Source organism: Phalacrocorax aristotelis, chromosome 24 (genome assembly GCF_949628215.1).
Source record: "Phalacrocorax aristotelis chromosome 24, bGulAri2.1, whole genome shotgun sequence".
Classification (NCBI taxonomy): Eukaryota; Metazoa; Chordata; class Aves; order Suliformes; family Phalacrocoracidae; genus Phalacrocorax; species Phalacrocorax aristotelis.
The window spans coordinates 3,158,951-3,181,412 of record NC_134299.1 but is presented as its reverse complement, the minus strand read 5'-3'; the positions used below and the strand labels follow the sequence as shown (position 1 = coordinate 3,181,412).

The 22,462-nt window shown below is 57.1% G+C and overlaps 1 protein-coding gene across 2 annotated transcripts; it reads left to right on the top strand.

Annotated features, from left to right (window-relative positions):
- Nucleotides 1–43: 43 nt before the first annotated feature.
- Nucleotides 44–20,617, top strand: LZTS1 (leucine zipper tumor suppressor 1). 2 transcript variants are annotated; one of them, XM_075074713.1, is made up of 4 exons: nt 44–131; nt 14,613–15,097; nt 15,521–16,342; nt 17,661–20,617. In XM_075074713.1, the coding sequence occupies exons 2-4, from the start codon at nt 14,747–14,749 to the stop codon at nt 18,324–18,326; spliced, it is 1,839 nt and encodes a 612-aa protein (XP_074930814.1). In that variant the 5' UTR covers nt 44–131; nt 14,613–14,746; the 3' UTR covers nt 18,327–20,617. The 2 variants fall into 2 exon arrangements, with proteins under 2 accessions (XP_074930814.1, XP_074930813.1); XM_075074712.1 differs by lacking the exon at nt 44–131 and adding an exon at nt 660–788.
- The last annotated feature ends 1,845 nt before the right edge of the window (nt 20,618–22,462 follow it).

Here is a 22,462-nt window from a genome sequence, read left to right as displayed (position 1 = left end):
CATACGCACACGGGCACTGGCAGTGGAAGCCGAAGCCACTTAACTGAGCATGAGGCTGAGCAAGGCAAGACTCCTCTGCTGACACCTGACAGCGCAGCTGTGCGCCCGTTGCAGCTGGAGTAGGTCTGCAGGTACCGTGCCTCAGTTTCCCCATGTGCACCCAGGACGGCTCTGGCCACAGCCCCGCTTTGGCTCCCCGTGGTCAGAGGCCCGGGGAACGTGTCCGTATTTCTGCTGCGAGGACTAGTTGTGGCATGAGTGAGACACACCCGGGCCCAGCCCGCCGCTCACCCCAAACGGGGGATATTGGAGACTCCGCTTCAAGTCCCTGCTCTGAATCAAGCAAAACAGGAACATCAGCCCAGACCTTTCCCGGCCGGGCGAGCTCCCTCGCTGCTGGCTGCTTTCCCTGGGCTCTCGGCTCTTTTCCCGAAGAGCTTTCCAAGGCGCCAGGCTGAATCCCAGCGCCGGGGAGGAACGGACGCCCCGACGCTCCGAATCCGGCCGCGTTTACACAAAGCACCTCTCACCTCACCCTCTCCTTTAGCATCCCCGGCCTCAGAGCGAGCACAGGACGCCCCCACACACGCACACTCTTCCCCAACCCCCCCGATGCCGAGCGGGGCCGGGACACAAAGGCCGGGGGCTGCGCCGGGGCGGGCCGATGCGGGGGTGCGGGGCTCCAGGCTCCTCCTCCGCCGCCGCGCCGGGGATGCTGCTGCCGGGCCCGCACCGGGAGCCCCGCCGAGCGCCGCGCCGCCGGCCGGAGGAGGCAGCGGCCACCCGAGGTGGGCGAAACCCGGCGGCTGGGGATGGAGGGGACTGGGGGTGGGGGGGGAACGCTGCAGGGCGCCGGGGTGCTGCTGCCCGGGGGGCTCCGTCCTCCGGGCAGAGGGGCAGGGACGGGGTGGGGGTGGATTCCCGGCATTCCCCCCCCCCCCACCCCCAAGCATGGTACGGAGCGCGTCGCTTTAGGGGTTAACCGGCACGGTGGGCGCCTCCGCCGGGGGCACAGCCGGCTCCGGGGGTGCCCAGCACAGCACAGCACCCTTCCCGGCCCGACCCTGCGGTGACAAGGCGCGGGGTTTGGGCACAAAGGGTGGGAGCCGCTGCCCGAGCCCCCCCGGGCAGGGCTGCCCCGGAGAGCGGCTGAAACGCGGTGCGATCCCCGGGCTGCACATCCCTCTGCGAGCTCTGCCAGCTCGGAGCCGCCAGCAGCTCCCACAGGGCTCAGCTCCTTCTTTTCACTTCCCTCTAAAGTCTGGAAAACTTCTTTTCAAGGCAACGAGAAAATTCTGCATGTTCAGCACCTTGGTTCAGGCTGCTTCTGGTTACACAGTCCCCAAACTCTCCGGGAAGAGAAAGAAAGGAGCGGATGCCTTTGGCTTGTTGTCGGTGTCGAGCCATCCTCGGGAAAGGGGCTGCCTGCCCGTGGGAGAAATTATTTGCCGGTAGCGCCTGTGTGCGTGGGGTAGGAGGGGCAGCAAGCGGTGGGCAGCGGGGGTGGAAGAGGATTAGCAAGCACGGAGGCTTGCGTGGGCATCGGGTGCTTCTGCGTGCAAATACTAATTCGCTCTGGATGCGGGTATCGTTGCGTGTTGAGTGTGCAGCCAGGTATCGCTGGAAGCGTTGTAGCCTTTCCTTGGCTGCACGCACGTATGGCCAGGCAGGGCTGGCGATGCTTTCCTTGGTGTGGGTGCGCGCTGCGCGGGCTGCAGGACCTGTGCCTATTTGTGGACACAGGTAAATGCGTGGGAGGGAGGTCACTGCTGACCGGAGGATGCACGGCTCTCGGGGTGGGGGGGTGCCTGCCCAAGTCCTGGAAAGCCAGGGATTAGCCTCTGCCTTTAAAAGCAGTGCTCAAGCTTTGCTGTGGCTGTGGCAGAAGTCAGCTCTCATCTGTCACTTCTCACCCCGCTGATGCGCTGCAGATCTGGGAGCAAGCAGGGAGCGGGGTCCCAGGCTTGACACCCAGCGCTCCCTTCTTTGCTCTGCTGGCTGAGAAGTTTGCACCGTGCTGTCTCCAAAGGGGCTCGATGCCTGCTCAGGCTCTGCAGGGAGCAACTCGCTTTTTCTCACGGTTTGGGCATATTTGGCCACGGGCACAGGTTCCGAGTGGTGTGGCAGGAGGGACCGCACACAGAAGTTGGCCCAGGATTGTGGGGTAGGCGTGACAGCTCCCATCCAGACCCCCCAGCCCTGATTCACCTGCACGGCTGTGCCCACACACCTCGCTCCCACCTGCAGCAGCAGTACCACTGCATCCCTGCTACGAACCCCTTTCTCCCCCATGAGTTTGCATTTGCTTTCCCACTGTCCCCTTCTGCTACCAGTCCCCTGGCCCCAGCATCAGCCCCTTCCAGCAGTGCCAGGCCCCTCCTCAGCCGAGGCTGTCCCAGCAGAGCGGCGCTGGGGGCGTTTCTTTCTCTCTCTTGTGTTAACAAGAGAGCTGAGACCTGTGAACTCCTTGCACGTGTGATCTGTGTGCTCCCCACAGAGGGACCAGCACCTGACCCATTCTCCCGAGCAGGCTGGCGTCCCCTCACTAGTTACCGTGGCTGTCCAAATTCCTCCTGAGAGCTTGTTTTCCTCACTGAAGGCTGCAGCAAGTGGAATATGAGCAGGAAAGAAAAAGTCCTTGTGAGTCTCCACTATCTGTCCTCCTGATACCATCACTCCAGATGCTGATTAACCTCCCTTTGAAATCACTGCCAGGGCAGAGCCTGCCCGGCTGCTCCTCGCCTGGCTCCAGCCTCCCACACTGGCCTGCAGTCACGGCCATGCACCGTCGCGCACCGTCTCCCCAAGCCCCTCCGTGTCACACTGCGCCGACGTGCCCGGCTCGCACCTACGCCTGCAGCCAGGCTTTTCCGAGGGTCTGCAGAACCCGCCGCTAGTCATTTTGTGGTATCACCCGTGCAATTAATCACCAGGACCATTAATCAGTGGGACAAAGAATCGTAGGTGCAATCAGCGGTGGGGGCAATTAATGGCAGCTGCAAAAGTGCACGCAGGAACACAATGACATGCTACGGGGGATGCTCGCAGCTCCCTGCCAGGCCTCCAGCCACAGCCCCGCAGCACGCATACGCTCGAGGGGCTGCCTCCCTCACCCTCGGAGCCCCCAGCTGTGCCGGTGTCCCTCCTGCTCCACAGGTGACCCCCTCCTTTTGGCACCGCAGGCTTCTAAATTGGTCTTGAGTCGTTCTTTTCCACCCACCCCTTAGTCACTTTTCCCTGGCAGGCTGCGCTGCGGAGCGGTGGGAGGCAAATGAATGTGAAACTCAGGCAGGAAAATGAGATTTCAAGAGAAGCCAGCTCCCCTGCGAGCCACTGAAGCAGGCGTAGGGACTTCCAGGGCAGGCTTCCCGTACTGAGGGTGCATGGGGCAGACCCCCACCCCAGGCTTGGGCAGAGGGGCCATGGCACCGAGACGGGGGAAAGCCCAGCCCTTGCAGATGCTCCGCTGCAGAGCAGGGCCTGGCAGAGACAGCGATGCTGCCCCAGCAAGGTGCTGCTGCCCTCCCGTCCCATGTCCCCCGCAGCCCTTGCTCTGATGATATCCTTAGCCCTAAATCACTATTATTCCCCTCTTTGAAAGCCTCTATTTTGCTGTGGGCAGGTACAGTCATGCTCAGCACACGCTTAGGTGAGGCATCTGCGGCATGCAGAGAGGTGGGCAGCCGTGGAGCAGCCGCTGCAGTGCAACAGGGAACAAAACCCGGTCGAGAGCTGAATTGCATACCTGCTTTCCTTGAGACCATTCAAAAACCCATCCCCATCTCCGACAGCAAGAGCGGAGCTCCAGGCTCGCTCCCCGGGACGCTCAGTCACCCACAGACATCCCGGCAGTGCTCAGAGGCTGTGGTGTAAGGTGCTGCGTGGACAAGTGTGAAAAGATAGTATCACTGCAGCCATTGCAGGAAACGGGTGCGATAATGGCTCCTCCAAGCAGCGCAGACTGGCAGAGGCAGGACCGTGGCCATGTACCGCTCGATAACAGAGCCACGCGGGCTTTCCTCGGGCAGCGCTGCCCATGCCCTGCATCCCAAGGCATGGGACCTTAATCCTCCGGCGCTTAGAAAAAGCTTAGCATTGATGGGAAACTTGGAGGGTTTTTTTTTCTAGTCCACCCAACCACCGACTTGCACGTGCTTATAAATATTTCCTTCTCTTAGAAGGTCTTAAAAGCCCCCCGCTGCCTATTTTATTTGATTTTGATTTGGTATATGTTTACCGGCTGCCTTTGGGTTTGCTGTCATGGGTTTTTTTTTCCAGGAAACCTGTAGGTATAAGGCTGCAGAAAGCCCTTCTGCGGGCAGGGACAGCGAGCAGCAGCAGAGGCAGCGTGCAGGGAGGAGATGTGGAGCGTGCGGCCCCCGGGTCAGGGAGAGCAGCGGTGAAGGCGTGCGGCCGGGAGCGGGCAGGACCTAAGTGGACGGTTGCCATTAGGGATTAGTTAAAAATAGCAGGGAATGTACAAAGATTTGGCACGTGGGTCACAAAGTCTTTCCTACACAGATTGGTTCTACTGTTGGGGTTTTATGCTTGCTCACATTAAGAAAAGCCCCCCCCTTGAGTAGGAAGGCTCAACAAATTGTTTCTGGGAAGCCCTGAATATGTGCACACATGGACGTTGCCTGGTTTTGGAGAGCAAAATCTAGGGGAAGGAGGACACCCTGTTGCACAAGCAGTGCTTGGATTACTCCAGAGCTGCAGGAGCGAACACCGACCCTGCACTGCTTTGCAACCGGGTCCTCTCAACAGCAGCCCTCCGGTTCAGACCTTCCTCTTCCTCACACACAGAAGTTTTCCTCCTGAGCTAAAAGAAAATCTCCTTTTATCTCGTTAGCAGCTTAAGGCCTCTGTGAAAGCCAGCTCCTTCCAGCAGAGGGTAGCAATGCATGTGCACACTCTCCTCCTTAGAATAAGAGGATTTTTAATCATTTATTAAAGAGCCTTATCTCCTGGATCTCTGACTTTTGGAGAAGTAAGCATGTCTCCCCTATAGAGCATCGTCGGTGCTCAGGTCTGGGAGCCGAGAGGCTGCCGCTGGGTGCTTGCCTCCCTCTTCCTGGAAGAGAAAAAGCCTCCGAAAGGCTCATCTTAACTTGCCGTCGTGCAATGACACGGGGCTATTTGCCAGCAATGGCATTTTCTGAGAGAAGTTTATCGAGGTTTCCTGGATTAATTTGGCCACTTGCCATATTGCCTAAGCAAAGATAACTATGTCAGAGGTTCTAGCTCAGAACCCAAGTTGGAAGAAACGTGTAGGTATTTAATTGCCTTTTAGCAAGATATCAGTGGTAGCAGCAGCAAAAGCCAGAACTGTCTCAAGTCATGCTCCTCTGAAATGCAACTGCCTGTGTTTATTTTTTTAAATAATTAAATGACATCTCTGTAAGCCAGTTATGGATGATCTCCTTTAAAGGTTAATTGAATATTCCCTGCAACTTTGATGTACATTTCTCTTTTGAGAAAATTGCTCCATTTGGCAGCCAGGCATTAAAGGGGTGGTTTTCACAATGGGCCAAGTTTGAAAAAAGAGGAGGAGGAAAATAGGAAGCGAGAACTGAATTTGCCTTTTTTTTTTTTTTCCCCTTCTGCGGCTGCTGCATTGAAGCCTGGTTGAGCAGAGCAGGGATGGGGACACGTAACACTCTGGAAAGCAAGAGAGGGAGTTAAGGATGAGAAGACAGCGGCAGCGCAGCAGATGCTTTTTGCAGCAAGGGCTGAGATTGGCTTTTCATCAACATGCAGAAGTTGCCTTTTCTCAGCTCCCACTTGGCTGAGAATCATGCAGGGTACAAAAATACCCAGCATTTAGACAAACCACAGCATAACTGGTATCACAAACAAGGAAGGACAGCACAGAAATAACGCACAGCTTAGTTTTGGGGCTCAGGTGCCGTGAGCCCAAGAATAGACTTGACATGGAGAAGTTTACTTTGCTGGAAGACCTTTAGGTCCTACCTCAGAGAAATTCTTCCTCTGATACTCACAGCCTTGCTGCTAAGGACAGAGACTGAGGGTTTTCAGCTGCTGTCATGGTCAGTTATTTCCCCTCCCGTTTCTTAGGGACGCAGCTGGAGCCTCCCACTGCAGCAGGCAATCTCCAGCCTATGACTTTAGGAGAATGTCCCAAGAGAAGCAGCCCTACCTCAGCCTCTGGCTGCTGACAGCCTCAGCTCCCTGGCCACCACCAGTGAGCAAAGAGCAAGGGAGAGAGGATGGTGGGTCCACGTTGCACGTGAACCCAACGAGGCTGAGAGAGAAGCAGCACAGATTTGCTTTGTGATCCCCAGATACACCAAGGAGGTGCCAAAAGGCTGGAGGAGGCGAAGGACCCAGAGAGGCGACCCAGCTGGGCGTCCTAAGCACTTACACAGCAGCCAGGGAAGGTGGGCTGGGCAGCTGTGGCCAGCAGGAGCATGGAAGGCAATGCGGGCCATGCTCCTGGCTGCTTTTCAACCGCTTGGGAGAGGAGGAGAGACAAAAGGCAAAACGATTGCAAACAGAGCCCTGTCTCCATGGTAGCCTACAGCTCCACTTCTAAATTTTCCCTGTACTTGAAGGGGATGCTTCTCCCCTGTGTGCTCTTGGGGGAGTTTTGCAGCAGAAAGAGCCTTAGTCCAGGTATTTCCCGGTGGCTGGTGAGAGACCGGCTCATGGAAGAAACCTTTGGTGCTACCATCTTGTCATAACCTGGGAGAAACGGGCGCTCTGTCCCTCATTACTCTTATGCATAATTAAGGGGACGGAGCAAGACACGTGCAAAGCCTGTGGAAGCGGAAAGCTGGGAGAAAAAGTGTTTAGGGCTGATCTCAAGTTACACAAAGTTCTTGCTATTTTTAGCTGGACAGGCAAACGCTTTCCATCAATTAGACCCCACAGAAAGCACGTGGGAGATGTGTAGGACACCAAACCTCGCCGGTCGGGCTGCTGACAGGGGCTGCGGCTACGCTGATTAGCACCAGGCACAGACCTCCCTGCGTCGGTGCCGCGCAGGCAGGCGTTAAAGGACAGCATCTCTGCAACTTCCCAACCACACTGCAAGATGTACGGAGCCCCTGAGCTGCCTTGTGCCTTGGGCAAGCCGGTCCCTCGTAACCAGCTTTTTTGGATGCCCCCTCCATGCTCACACCCTGGCAGATTGTGTTTTACAGGGTGGGAAATAGATGCGCGAGAAGGGGCCTCGCAGATTCCAAGTGAAAGCCGTGCTCAGCTGTCACCCACCCCGGCACCAGCTGCCAGCCCCAGACGGTTCCCAAAATAACTAACCCGCGACGGGGGTGCGAGGGCCCCCTCGCCCTCCTCCGAGGGAAGGAGCGGCCGTTTTGCACCTGCCAGCCTCCCCGGGGACAGGCTGCCATGGGTGGTGCCTTCTGCAAGGTCCTCCCTGGGAACAGGATCCTCTCCCCGACAGCATCCCCGGGCTGCAAAAGCCCCTCCCCGAAACTTGTCCCGTTAACAGAGGGGGTCCTGCGAGCAGCCGGCAGAGGCTGAGCGGGTGCTGGTGGCCAGGGTGCCGTGGCACGGCAGGGTCTCGGCGCTGACCCGGCTGTTTCCCACGGAACGATGGTGCTTGTCACGGGAGGGGTGTGAATTTGCCGGCCTGGAGGTGGTGGCCATTCCCCGGCACCGGCGTCGCCGTTCAGGTGTGCCCAAACCTGCGAAGGACAAAAGCAAGGACCAGAGCATTTCTGAGTTTCCAATTAGCAGGGCTTTAACTGCAGGGTTAGTTGCTCATTAGTGGGAAAAGCCAGATGCTCTTAGGAATTAAGTAAGCTGAAAAGATCTTTCTTTCCACCCCAGGAATATTTAACTATGTCTCATACAAGCATTTCCTTTGTACCGGGAGCATGACTGATACGACTCGTGTGGGTGCTGTGCTTGGCTGTTGAATCACTGACGAGCTCCAAAATCCGTGTGACGTGAGGCTGCTGGCAGGAGCAGGGATGAAGCTGCGAGGAGGTCCGGGTATTTCTGGGCGGCACAGGTGGGGTGTCTTCACGTGTGGTCAAGTGAAGGTTGGGAGCTGGAGGGTTCCTGGGGTTGCATTTAACCTAAAACAGAGTGAGAAAGCATTTGGGCTCTGGTCTGAGTGGAGAGCTGGGGATGTCGTGGGTAGGACTGAGGGTTACTTACAGAAATGTATGACATCAAGAGCATAAAGAGCTCTAGACCAAGCCAAGGTGGTAATAAAATGGAGAATCAGGCTTCCAGAGCAGTGCTGGGATATTCCCACGATGCCCTGCCTTGCATCCAGCAAGGGCAGGGCATCGTATGGGGCCAGCTCCTCTCGGGAACTATCCCTCCCAAGGTCGGATGGAGGTACAGGGACAGTAGGAGGGAGGCCGGGACTGTCTCAAGTCCTGCTCCTGATAACACTGTTTGGATTTGCTTGCGTATGAAGCTATTTAACATAACTGCAGCTGTGTAGGGGAGAGCCGGGATGTTTCGGCACCAGAAATCCCTTGTCACTCTGTGCACAGAAACACAGGCTGGCTCTGTAAACAGCCCCGTCTCCCCCGGATCGGCACGAGCGGTGCTTGCGGGCTGGCCAGGGGCTATCAGCTTCCCAGCACAGCCTTCTTTTAACAGCACCATCCCATCACTGACTGCTGGCCGGTGGGAGCAGGTTAAGGAGGCGATGTTTCATCCCCCATCGCCGCATCGTTCGGTGACCTGCCGAGCCCGAGGATTGGTTATGCTGCCCCAGCCCTCTCCCAGCAGGTCCCTTTGCTCATCTCCTGCCTTCCCTGTGAGCTGTAACTCCCCCCCAGGCTGCCAGGGCAAACTCCAGCTTTTCCCAGGAATAAATGCCTGCTGGTGGAGGTTACAGCCTTTTGGCCACCAGCACCAAGCAATCGTGGTTTGTCTCACTTCTAAGTCCCTGTTAGGGAGACAGAAAGAATAATACATCACTTTTCCTAGCCCATATATTTGCTGGTGCTGTTGGTTTGTGCTCGAGCTAACTGTCCAGAAAGCATTTGCTGCAGAAAAAGCGTGAGGCTCTGCAGAAACACAGACGTTGAAAGTCATGGGACTTTGCTGACTTACACCGATGTTCTGTGGGTTGAGCAATTGTCCCTGGGCAGGGACAGGAGCCTCTCCCACCTCAGCTAGGGCTCCCGCCCAGGGAAACGCTGCCAGCTCCCCATGGAGGGACCAGACAGTATAGAAGTAGGCACAGCACAGCAGGTGTTGAGCCGATATCCTCTGAAGCTCGCTCTGCCAATATGATTCATTGTTAATTTGAGAAATTCCTCTTATTCTAGTACTGGCTTCCCCAAACGCAGCTCAAGCCGGTCCCCTCAGTGCCGCCTACATCATCACAGGGATGATTTTGTCCTGCTCTCCCATTAAAGCCACTTGTTGAGTCATCCCCAGTCAGGGTTGGTGCCTTGATCGCTGGATGGCTGGGAGAGGTGTACGCAGCTCCTTCAAGCTCTCCCCAAAGCTGATGCTGAATTCAGTGTTGGCAGGGCTGGCAGGAGGAAAGGGGGTGTAAGTGACCTTGACCTGAGCTGCTCTCCGGCAGGAGCTGCGTGCGAAGAGGCAGCGGTCGGTGCTGCCGATGAGCTTTGAAACGGATGCAGATTCCCTTTTGTTGCTTTTTTCCCCATTGAGCAGTTGCACCTTCACCTCCAGGGCCTGCAGCAGGATCACCGGTCGCGGCGTAAGAGCCCAGCTGCCGGGGGACACTGGCAGAGACACGGCACAGCCTACTACTGCTGCGCTGGCATGAAGCCCACCCAAATCCCTGCCAAAGCCACTGCTGGCTCCTCTAACAAGCACCAGCCAGTGGGTGTGAATTCTCTTAGTGTTCATTGAAATAACATTAAGTGTGATGGACTCCTGGGCTATTAGAGTGGATGTAACATGTAATTGAGGCTGGTTATTCTTCATCTGGAGTGTCCCCCTTCACTAATGGCAAATCAGGGCAGAACACATGGTGCATGCTTTGTGCACCCCGGACTCAATTCACTCCCTGCCTCCGATCAAAATGATCCCAATGAATGTCAATGAGTGAGCGAGGGACAATGAATTAGAGTGAATGAAAGCCTTGTAATAGGGCCCTTTGCCCGCACGGAGCCACAATTGAACACCACAAGGACGGCGTCTGCCTGGGCGGTGTTTGAATTCATCCCCATTAGCGTGATTAGGGTGAAGATTACAGGATGGGGGCAAGGTCGGCTCCGCTGATGGGGCTTTCCAAGCCCTATTGCTGCCATTTCTTTGGAGACCAAAATGAGCAGGTTTTGGAGAGCCCGGTTCCAGCTGGGCATAGGGAGAGGGCTGAGCTTGTAAGTCTGAGCAGAGACAGGCAGATGCTCAGGCAGCCTGGGGTGGGTCCATCTCATCGGCCTGGTGTTCGTTAGCATTTGGGGGTTGGGGGTCCTGAAATCAGAATCCAGTTTTGATTGCAGGTCACAATCCAGCTCGGTGGGATTGCTGCACTCCCAGTTTTGGATTAAGCTGTTCTCTTCATTAAAACATAAGTCAGATGCTCCAGGTAGCACGTGCATGGCTTTTTACCACGGAAATGCCCACATTTTCCCCTGGGGCCACATTCCTGGTGTCTCTAAGACCCAAATCACTGAGTAAAACAGGGGCACATCACCTGGCAGCGATCGAGGGAAAGAGGAAGGAGGCTGCTCCTGGATCCAGGCTCTTGGCAGCTGCTGCTGCTTCTGTATTATCTCTGCATCTCCCAACAAACACCCAAATGTGTGGGTGCATCTGCACAGAAATGATGAATAATAATTCAAGAGGGAAAAAGAGTAGGCGAGAGAGCGCAGGGGAGAAGGAAGCTTTCACATACCAAGGGGAGAAGAACAGGATCAGCAGGGAGAGAGTAACACTGCGAAGCCTGGAGGGAAATGAAGGCTCTTACTAGGATGACCTGTCTAGGGAAGGCAGAGGGAAAGCAACGGCCTGTGAAAACTCTGCAGGGTAGAGGGAAAGGCTTCAATGAAACTGCGCTGCGAGGAGATAAGACTAAATTCCTGCAGCCCATTCAGAAAGGAGGCGATGGGGAGAGTCACTGTCCCACGTGCGATTGCAGGGTAGGCATGACTGCAATGAATATGGGCTGCCATTCATTTTTTCCCCTCTGTTTCTGCAAAATCAAGAGTGGGTGCATCCGTGCATTCAGCTCCTGATCCCATGGGTTTAGCCCACGCTGCCTGGGTGTTTACTGGGAGTCCATCCCACAGGCGATCGCCACTGGAGCCTTACACCTCCCTGCTTACCACTCCACCTCGATGGGCTTTGTTAACAGCCCCTTGAAGTCCTGCAAGGGGTCACGGGGCCAGACTCGAACGCAGGCACTGCCCCTCGGCACAGGGTCACCCCGGGGGTCCGACCGACTCGGGGCTCGTGCCGTCGCCCCGGCCCCCTCCCCACCACGGCAACAAAAGAGCTTTGAGGGGCTTGTTTGCCGGAGGCAGCAGAGCGAGAGGGGAAGGCTTGTGTCTTTTCTGGCTTTCTGTCCTCATTAATTGGTGAGTGACAGGGCAAATCACGTTTCAAAGTAATCACATTTAGCACCGAGAGCCAGGCGAGGCCGGGGGCTGAGCGGGTGGGGGGCTGAGCGGGTGGGGGGGCCGGAGCGGTCTGCTTCAGGGGCAGAGCTGGGCATCGCCGTCGCGCGCTGGCAGGCACGCACAGACCCACAGCGCACCCCACGAACACCCAGCCCTGATACACCCACACGCTCAGCCAGGCCGCCTGCCCCGCTCACCGTGGTGTGAGCTTGTGCCTACTGCCGTGGTGCCGCGCACCCCGCTGACCCAGGCATGCGCCCCAGCTCCAGCACCCTTCCCACAGCGGCACGGGCCGGGGCACCCACCGTTGCTGGGGCATTTTCAGACCCTGCGCTCTCAGTATCACTTTTACTTCCCCCCTCCCCCCTTTTTACACTTTGCAGTGTGTCTAACCTAACTGACTGTGGCTGTTGCCAAGCATGCAAAAGCCCTTAAAATATACATATATATCCACACACGCATCTAAATATATATGTATATACATAATGACTAGTTTTTGTTTGGCTCAGCAAACTGATCTGGCTCCCTGTAGAGTCACACAGTCACTAGATTTGACACAGGGGAAGATGCGAGCATGTACCACAGAGGCTGAGCAAGGAAGGGGGACAAGTCTGGTCCCCCCTTTTTGGAGGTGCCCCAAAGCTGGGGCAGAAGCCTGTGCCCTCTGCTCACTTCGCGCACTCCCAACTGTGCTGTCTCCAGAGCCTTTCTCTTTCTGCTAACGCTGTGCATGAATGCCAACTCCTCCACGGCTTTCAAAGTGTTCATTTCTAAATCGAAAGAGGGAAGAAGAAGAAAAAGACATGCCCAACCCTCTCAGGCATGTGTAGGAGGGCTGGGATTGATGGAAACGCCTCCTGCCAAGAAGGTGGAAAGTCCCAGCTCTCCCTCCCCATACCTCTATCTCCTGCAGGCACCCAAAGAAACCAAGGGTGCGTCTACCTAAGGGACCCCGTTGCTCCCCAGCAAGGTGCTCTGGCGATGGGGACAGCAAACCTGGCATCCTCAGAGCACCAGGTCCATGCACCCTGCACTGCTCCATGTTTTAAGACCTCAAACCTCCCCGACATCTCTGCCATAGGTGTACGAAAATACACCAGCTGCTTTCCCTCCGGCTCGCTCGCACATGTTGAGCGCTGTCTCGGGAATGCTGTCACTAGAGTTGGCAGCTTTGCTGCTGTGACACTGCTTTTTCTCTTCTGCAGGCACATACACACAAGCGTGGTGTCGGGAACACATGCTGGCGAAGCAGCCTCCTGCGCCAATTATCCTGTTCCCTGCAGCGATTCCTCCCCCTCCGCACACATTATGCCTCTTACCCTGTAAAAATGAATGGAGCCGAAGTCATCGATAACTTTTAGCATATCAGCATCCAGGCAGCGGTCCAGACCTTGGTTTTTACTTACTTCTCTTAATCTCCCTAAAATGGATTTAGGGATTAAAGCGGATATTCTGTCTTTCTGGGACTTTTCTTGAGACTTCATCAATCTGGGTCCTCAGGGCACAGAGAAAAAGAAAACAAACAAAACTGAGGGATGAGCACAGGTTTGCGTTACCCTGTTCGGGATGCAGAGGAGCCTGCACCGGACCAGGCGTAAGGCAGGGCATAACCAAGAAAGGGAATAATATAGGAGCAACTCTCTAGGCCTTGAGGATGAGGCAGCGAGGATGCCCTGGCACACCGTGCCTGCACCCTCCATCACTCAACCCTCTCCCAGCACACCCGGAGCGCTCTCCTGCTGTTGGATGATATTTTACCCCCAGGATGCCTGCTGGGGCGATGGGAGCCCCGCGCAGGGCAGCTCCAGAGGAGAGCTGGACCACGCAGCACCGGTGCTGCTGAGAGTGGAAGCTTTGAGCTGTTCTGTGCCCAGCGGCGAGCAGAAACAGTTCCCATCTCATCATCCTGTGCAACCGGGATTTAGCTCATTTTGATTATGCACTAACTTCTGCCTACAAGCGGCTCTTCCCCCTCCTCCCCACCTCGCCCTTTAATTACCTAGATGGAAGGTGCACCTCCATTATAGCCCTGACACTGGGAGCCAAACATTGCAGAGGCCACCAGGAGCTGGGATTTTTTTCTTTCTTTTTTTTTTCCCCCCATAGCAAAGAGCATTAATGCACAGCCCCGCATACCTCTGAACCGTAATCACAATACTTAGCACACACATAACGCCTCTCGCCTTCTTAAGTGCTGCGCAGACATTAAGCGTAATTAAGCCTCGCAGCATCCCTTTTCAGGTAGGTTAAGAGGAGCACTGAAAATTGGAGAGAAATCAGGGAGCGACAGGGTGATGCAGGAGAGGTTGTGACTGCATCTCGCAGCGCCGAGCGCGGCTGTCAGGAGACGTGCGTGGTGCGTCTGCACGGCACAAGCAGGAGGCACAGGCGCCTGTTGAAATTCGTGCCTATTAGGCACCTAAAAGCCACTACAGATCCCTTTTCCTCCTCTTATTTTTAGAGACGCCTGGGTCTCATAATCCTCCTGGCCTCCTCTGGGTGTGTGGTACCCAGCTGCTCCCGACAAGCCCCCAGGCGCAGGGCAGGATGCGTCCAGCTGGCCAGGGGCCATGCCACGGCGGTGCCAGCCAGCCTGGGGGATGCAGGCAGGTCATGGGGGGCTCCTGGAGCCTTCCCCAGGCGCTGGGCAAAGCCCTGCACTTCCCTGCCTTCCTCATCTGCCGCCCTCCTTCACACGGGGCTTCTGCAGAGGGTCGGGGAAGAGCAGCCCGGGGCTGGAAGCAGAGAATCAGCCTCAGCAAGCATCCCTCTCCCTTTGCACACACCCGAGGACCGACCAGCTCATCTGCGCACACCCCCCCCAGCCTGACACACGCTGACCCTGGGCGCGCACACAGGGAAGTGTGCCCACACCCCCTTTGCACAAGCCGTTTCACGTGCCGATGCCAGCTTGTACCCAAATGTGCGTGCGAGGCGCGTGTTTACACACTCGCATCGTCAGAAGCCGCCCCGCTCCTGCCCGTGTCCAGACTGTGGGCGCAGCATTGCGCCCACCTCCCAGACCGCTTTTGCTCACCCTGCTATCTTTGCCTCCCCCAGGCTCACAGCTCCTGGGTGCAGCGAGGTCTTTGCTATGATTGCAGCAGCAGCTCTCTACCCTCTGCCAGACCCCTCGCCGCGCAGTTCAGCTGGGCTCCGCTCCCCCCGCTGCATGCCCCCCGCCCGGGAGCAGTATGGGCAGCGTCAGTAGCCTCATCTCTGGCCACAGCTTCCACAGCAAGCACTGCCGAGCCTCCCAGTACAAGCTCCGCAAGTCGTCCCACCTGAAAAAGCTCAACAGGTACTCGGACGGGCTGCTCCGCTTCGGCTTCTCCCAGGACTCCAGCCACAAGTCCAGCTCCAAAAGCAGCAAGAATGAGGACTTCTTTTACATCAAGGTCAGCCAGAAATCGCACGGCTCCCACCGAGCGGACTATACCTCGCTTGCCAGCGGGGAGCTGGGCAGCCAAGCTGGGACGAGCGGCATGGATTTCGGGACGCCCACGCCGCAGAAGCTGATGCCCTTTCCCAGTCAGCTGGAAGTGGTTAGTAGGGGGCCCGGTGGCCCCAGAAGTGGGGGTGTCCCATTGGACTGCGTCTGCCCTCGAAGCGGGTGCAGGTCCCACCACAGGGTTGTCCTGGGTCCTGGTCCAGGAGAAGGCTCAGAGGAAATAGCTTGTGCCGGGGAAGCGGGAGGAGAGAGGCAGCGGGGAGGGCTGAGGGCACCCTGCCACCCTCTGCTTTTGGGAATTTGGATCAACAATATGATCCGTATCCCTCCGTTTCCAAACCTGCCGTTTGCCTCCCAACAGAGGCAGTTTTAGCCATCAGCATTCTACTGAGCTTTCAGCCCTTGATGGAGACCCAGGCTGTCCCTGCTGCAGGGGTCTCATCCTTGGGGCAGAAGGGAGGGCGGGAAAGAGGTGACATGTGTCGGCTCTGCTGACGGGCTCTGCTCTTCTCCCCAGGGCACGGAGAAGCCGGCTGTGCGACCGACTGCCTTCAAACCCGTGCTGCCCCGGTCCAGCACCATCCTCCACTCCTCCCCGGAGAATGGGGGTCACCTCTCCCAGCAGCTGCACCCCACGGACAAAGCCAAGGAGCAGGAGCTGAAGCCGGTGCTGTGCTCGGGGGGTCTGTCCGACTCCGGCAGGAACTCCATGTCCAGCCTCCCCACCCACAGCACCAGCAGCAGCTACCAGCTCGAACCCCTCGTCACGCCCATGGGACCCATCAGCCGCTTCGGGGGCTCAGCCCACAACATCTTGCAGTGCGCCATCATCCAGGACAGCAACATGATGAGCCTCAAGGCCATGTCTTTCTCCGACGGGGGCAACAAGATCCTCAACCCTGGCAAAGCCCCCCACCACCACACCACTGAGAAGACCACTTGCATCCGTTCGCCCATCTCCACGGACGAGTCCACCATCCAGGAGCTGGAGCAGAAGCTGCTAGAGAGGGAGGGGGAGCTGCAGGAGCTTCAGTCAAGCTTTGAGGAGAAGGAAGTCAGCTCCTGCCAGGCTTATGAGGAGAAGCAGCGGCGCTGCAAGGAAGAGCTGGAGGGCCTCAAGCAGAAGTGCAACAGCAAGCTCAAGCAAACCTCACAGAAAACCCAGCGGACGCAGCACGTCCTTCACCTCCAGGTGTTCCAGCTGCAGCAGGAGAAGAAGCAGCTCCGGGAGGAGCTGGAGAACCTCATGAAAGAGCAAAACCTGCTGGAGACCAAGCTGAGGTCCTATGAGAAGGAGAAGACTAGCTTCGCCCCAGCGCTGGAGGAGACTCAGTGGGAGGTAAGTGGCACTGGAGCACTGAGCAGTATCTTGGGCTGCCAATGCTGAAAGCAAAGCACAAGCATGGAAGGTGACAGCTCTGGCACCAGCAACAAACCGTGGAGCTCTTCTCCATTTCTATACCTGCATCCAGCAGCACTACGGAGGTGACGGTGCATGCATTAAGCCCAGGCTGCAGGAGATAGATATTAAAGCCAAGGAGAGCCCTAGTCTGTCATGTGGAAGCTCTGCAAGTTATAACTGAGTGTCTCACTGACCCTCTTAACCTCTCAGCACTTCTTCTCTTATAAGAGAACAACTACTGCATTTAAAAAAAAACCCCAGTCATTAAAATAACTCAACATTTCCAACCTTCAGCACAGGGTTTTTCAGGCTGCCTGCCCCAGAGGAGCAGTAAAGATGCCTTCCCACGTGTAGATAGGAACTACTGCGACTTGCCATGGTCATTTATTAGAGAGCTGTAAAACCTTCCACTCTCTGCTTAAGCTTAATTTTCTCACTGATTGCGTATCGCTGAACAAAGACCGTTAAACAGCTGAAAATTCAGAAGTGATCCTGCTCGGCTGCCCGAATAACATACACCGATATCATTTCACTGCAGCTGTAGAGGGAGAAGCATAGCTGTTGCCCAGCCTGCTTCGAGGAGCGTGGTGCTCACCTCCTCTCCTTCCTCATATCACTTTCCATATCTCTAGTTTATTTGCGTTTTTTGAACCACCTTTCCAGGCTGCTCACAAGCCCTACTGCAATTCCAGCTGCAAGGTCCCACCACGAGCGGCCAGGTGCTGAACTCCCCAAAAGCTGTCTCCAGGAGCAGCTGGACCAGCCATGCTTTAGGCTCCAGCAGGGTGCTCCAGTGGGATTTACATGCCTTGCTCCCAGCTGTGCTTTTGCGGGGTGTCGGGTGCAATTGGGTGTCTGCTTACGAAACAAGCTCAGCAAGTTTAACTGACCGTGTGAGCCATCAGCGGTGGTTTCGGCAAACGTGTTGGACAGGGTGTGGAGGCTTGAGCACTTCTCGACACCATCCATTTCCACGCCTCAGCTGAGGTGTGTCAGCTCCTTAAATCCTCACAGATGCTCACAAGCAGCCCCCTGTGGTCACTGGGGTGTTGATGCACGGAGAGTATGGGGTCCCTGCCAGCCCTCGTGAGAGCTGGGGCATCGCCTTCTGTGCCAGGGCATCTCCCTGGATGGGGTTTCGCGGTCAGGGTCTCTGCATAGCAAACGCCGGCTGTGCCCAGCACGGCTTGCCTGGGGTACCGTGGGCTTCCTCCGAGGTGCAGCCCTAACTCGGGTGCTGCATCCCTCCCCACAGGTGTGCCAGAAATCGGGGGAGATCTCCCTCCTGAAGCAGCAGCTGAAGGAGTCCCAGACAGAGCTCAACACCAAGACCACCGAGATCCTCAGCCTGAAGGCTCAGCTGAAGGAGGTGAGGGTGAAGATGGAAGGGCTGGAGATGAAGACCCAGGACCTGGAGGGCTCCCTGCGCACCAAAGCCATGGAGCTGGAAGTGTGCGAGAATGAGCTCCAGCGCAAGAAGAACGAGTCCGAGCTGCTGAGAGAGAAGGTGAACCTGCTGGAGCAGGAGATTGTGGACCTACGGACGGAGCTCGCTGTCCTCAAGGAGCAGCTGAGCGAAGCCCGGGAGGTGGCGAGGCCCTGCGCCATGGTGGAGGATGCTCAAGCCCTGCAGGGAGAGGTGGAGAGGCTGAGGGCAGAGCTGAAGGCTGAACGGGACAACAACGAGCAGATGACCTCTGGCTTCCAGCACGAGCGGCAGACGTGGAAGGAGGAGAAGGAGAAGGTGATTCACTACCAGAAGCAGCTGCAGCAGAGCTACCTGCACATGTACAAGAGGAACCAGAACCTGGAGAAGATGCTCCAGCAGCTCGCCGCAGGGGAAGATGGCAAGGAGCCCATCGAGCTGGACATACCTGGTGCCGACGTCCCCTACGAGGACATCATCGCCACCGAGATCTGAGCCAGCTCTGCCTTCTCCTCCTTGCAGCTCGGGGGTGGGCGTCTCTTCCAGGCAAGAAGCGTTGCCCCGCAGCTCGGCCCGCGCCTTGTACAGTTCAGATGAGCCATGTATTTATTAGCGGAGCTGGTGGCCTGGCCAGATCGCCAGCTCTTCTCCCCTCCCCACGTCGCACCGCGGCGATGCCCTCCGCTGCCTGTCGTGTTACAGAGGTGAACAAGCAACTTGTGCCAATGGTGACGTGCCAGCAGCTCCCCCTCGCCCCCCGCTGCCACCTCGGCAGCATCCCTTCTGCCCCTTGTAGGACTGAGAAGCCGGTGACGGGGGTGGTCAGGGAACAGGACTTCAGCAAGTAATCTCCCGTCAGGTAACGAGATGATGCGAAACTCCCAGGGGATGCTCTGTGCCAGGCTCAGAGGGATCGCGGGACAGCACGGCTCTGGGGCCGGGGACGCCAGGGCCCTGGAGAGGAATCAGCCACGGCACATTTCCAGCTGCTCCCTGCTCACCGCCCGGAGGAAGTTCTGTGCTGCTCTCACACCTCCTTAACCTTCCTCCGGTCGATGCTGATCTCCAGGGTGCCGTGGGACCGAGGAGCTGCCTCCTGCCACTGGTGCAGGCTGCACGTCCACTTCTCCTGTTCTTCGGCTGCTGTAATGCCTCAGGAAGGACCTTACCTGCACACACACCCCCACCTCGCTACAGCCAACACTCCCACCAAAATCACTTTTCACTAACAAGCACAGCCCACCCTGCACCCACCCCGTCCCTTGGCCACGGCCGCACCGGCACATCCCTCCTCCCTAGACCTGCACAGCCACAGCAAGCCCAGCGTTCCCTGCTCTGACGGACAAACACTCAGTGTCCCTTTTCTCCAGCTGCTGAACGAGCAACTGGATTTAAGAATTAACAGAAATTTCCAAGCCACAGTCTGACCTGAGGAATCGAGGGGGAAATCAGTTGTGTTTGCCCCACGACCCCACACGCTCTCACCTGCTCGCTGTGACCGTCCCTCCTGGGAACCCCGGCTGCCTTATCTCCTCCCGTGCCCTTACGTCCGTGGCATCCCATCAACAGGAGGTGGTTAAAAAACCCCAAACCAATCACTTTCATTTTGTTTTCTACCCCAGCTCTTAAAATTTCCTCCTGCTGCCAGCCAGTGGATAACAAATTTCCACTGCACGTCACCAGCGGTGACTCTCCTGTCCCCCTGCGGCTTGGCATGGGCCGGGAGGGAATCAGATGGCATCCAGCTTGCCAGGGTGGAGGTCTTCAGCTGAGACCACTTTGTGCTAGTGCAATGGTATTTTTGCTGCAATATGTTTGTTTACCCACTAGCAAGCTGGGCACCAGCCAGGAAGCCCCGTCCCAGGCTTGTGGGGGGCACCTTGCACGATCCCGTGCCGCAAATTCGGCCAAGGGCTCAACGCTGTGCACAAGCAGCAAAATTCAGCATCCTTCACCCCGCTCCAGCCAGCCTGCAAAGGTGACACACGGAAACCAGTCTGTGCCTTCTGCACCTGCCCCCAAGCACCCCCACCACATGCTGCCCCACAACATCCCAGCCGCTCCCGGCACCGGCACCCAGCACAAGCCAACCCTTAGCCACAGTCCTCTGGAGACAAGCCAACTTCAAATCCCGGTTCCAGCCCTGCGGCTGTAGGTCAGGGCCACGTCGGGTCAGCCAGACTCTGCACAGACCTGCCAAAGGACGTTTTGGAGAGGAGACCAGGGGACAGAGGACAGCACCTGGCTCTGCTCTGGCTCGCGAGGCCAGAAGGGATTTTCTGCATCATCCAAACCATAGCCCTGCACCAAGGGCTCTGCACACCCTCTGCACCCCATGGCAGAGCCAGAGCTTTCCAGGAGCTTTCCAGTGCCACATGCTCGCAGGCTGCTGGGGGGAGCAGAGCCCCCCCCGGGCTGCCCTGTCCCACAGCCCCCAACCCAGCAATTCCCACGCCCGCCTGCCCAGCCCTGTTCCTGCTCCCTCCCGCACCATCGCAGGTCCCCACCGCCCCAGCCCCGTGTCCTCCCCAGCCAGCGCTGTATGATGTGATCGCCCGGAGGCATCGACGTGCCGCCTTTGCACAACGCTGTGTGTGACCGTCCGCATCGCAGGTGTGCCGCTCCCGGTGTGAGCCGTGGCCACTCTGCCTGCTCCGCGGCTGGCCGGGCTCTGCCTGTACATCCAATTATTTTTTCTGCAGGTTTTTTGGATGTTATTTCTGGTGACTGATGTAAACTACTGGTAATTTTATGTTTTTATTTATAAATAAATTTTTAAAAACTTATTTAGCCTCTCTGAGTGTCTGGCTTGGCAGCATTCGGGGAGTTTTCATTGCCAATGAGCAGCAATGCAGGACAGTGCTTTGCCGTGTCCCTCTCAAATCACCCCTGCAAGCCACCAACCATTTATCATGGCACACCAAGGTCCCCTTTGGGGACATCCTTGCACCTGGTCCTGTTTGTGTCCAGCCCCACGAGCACTCTGCTGCGTGGGCGAGCAGCATTATCTCCGCTGTGCAGCTGGGATAACCCATGCATGGAAAAGCAGCAACTTGCCTCTGGCGAACACAGGGGTAGCGGAGAGGACGAGATAATCTGCCTGGCCCCACTCCCAGCCTGCACCCCACGGGCTTCGCCCTCCTGCTCTGCAGGTGAGGCTGATTTTCATCCCGACCCTGTGCAGCCCAAAGCCCCCCAGCCCCTGTGGTCCCTGACCCACCATCCCTGGAACGGGCAGGTCCAGCCCCCTGGCTGGCAGAGCCAGAGGAAACCGTTACAGGGATAGAGATACAGTGGATACGAAACCGAGGACATGTTTTGACTATTTAAGCTGTTTTCCTCCAAAACCAATCAACCCGGAGCCTGTTTGCACTGCACAGATCTGGCAGTTTCACAGGTCTAAACTGCGTGGGGGGAGGTAAAGTGGGAGGTTGAAGAGACAGAAAATGGGGGGAAAACACTCAAATTGCAGAAAACACTATTCATCCTGACTCACCTGGCTGTTTCCACAGGGCACTCGCCCCACCTCAGTGCAGGGCGGGGGGCAGAAGTCACACACAAACTGCTCTGTGCCCCCCAAAAGGGCACCCGGCACCCGCCGACGCTTTCCAGGGAAACCTTGGCTTTGTTCACGCTGCCTGAGGCGTGAGGGAAGTTTATTTTTAGAGCCTTTGAAAACTGCTGAGGAGGAAGGAGATAGAAAACCACATGCGAGGACTCTTTCTCCTGAGCGGCACCTCCTGTTACAAATCGCCTCTGACCATCGCCTGCGGGGTGCTGCTGGCTCAGCCGAGCCCTCCCCAGGCTTGTCCGTGTACCTGGGTCAGGGGGGCAGCGAGGAGGAGACCCCCAAGCTGGCTGTTATCCCAGGTTATCCCAGGGGACGTCCCTGGCCCACAGAGATCACAACCAAATTGCAGACGCTGGAGCGCAGCAGAGCGGAGGCTTACCGGGGCTGAGCAGCAGCGGGAGTCAGGAGAGGCCCAGGAGCGAGCGCAGCATCCCCGCAGGCACGTGCGCCGTCAGGACGGCTTCTTGGCAATGCCCAGGACACTGAGAAGCCAAAACCCCAGCCCTGGCGACCCTGGGCTGCTTCTTCCATTACACCAGGTGAGGGTCCCACTCCTTTTCCACCAAAACCCCAGTAAAGCTGCAGATGAGAAAAAGCAGTGTCCTCCCACAGGTGGGGCTCTGAGCATCCTCTGCTTCAGGCAGCAGAAATCAGGCAGCAGGCACTGCCTGCCCTCGTAAGGCTGCTGCACAGAGAGCACAGCTCCAGCGTTAGGATGCCGTGAGATCACACAGAAAGCAGAGCAGTGGAGGACAGCCATGGCCAGGGCAGCCCAGCCCTGCTGCAACCCCACTGCTTCATGCTCAACAGGTATGAATTAGCATTACCCTGATAATACCAGGGTAAAGCCATTCCCTCATGATACCCAATGCTTCCTCTGTGGCAGGTTGAACACGAACAGGATGGCCTCAGCATGTATCATGGCTCCCAGGCTGAGGAAGCATTTGAAAACAAGGGGCACGGTTGGCTCAGGTGTTGGGGGGCAAAACAGGAGCAGCGGCAGCAGCTCGTGCATCTCCCCCACAGTCACTGGGGTTCCCTGCTTCGCCTGTGCTTTGGG

Excerpts from the sequence above, each read along its gene's own strand:
- LZTS1 (XM_075074713.1), top strand. The coding sequence starts at position 14,747 with ATGGGCAGCGTCAGTAGCCTCATCTCTGGCCACAGCTTCCACAGCAAG. Across the intron at positions 15,098-15,520 it reads TTCCCAGTCAGCTGGAAGTG|GGCACGGAGAAGCCGGCTGT; the intron begins GTTAGTAGGGGG and ends TCTTCTCCCCAG. Across the intron at positions 16,343-17,660 it reads TGGAGGAGACTCAGTGGGAG|GTGTGCCAGAAATCGGGGGA; the intron begins GTAAGTGGCACT and ends CCCTCCCCACAG.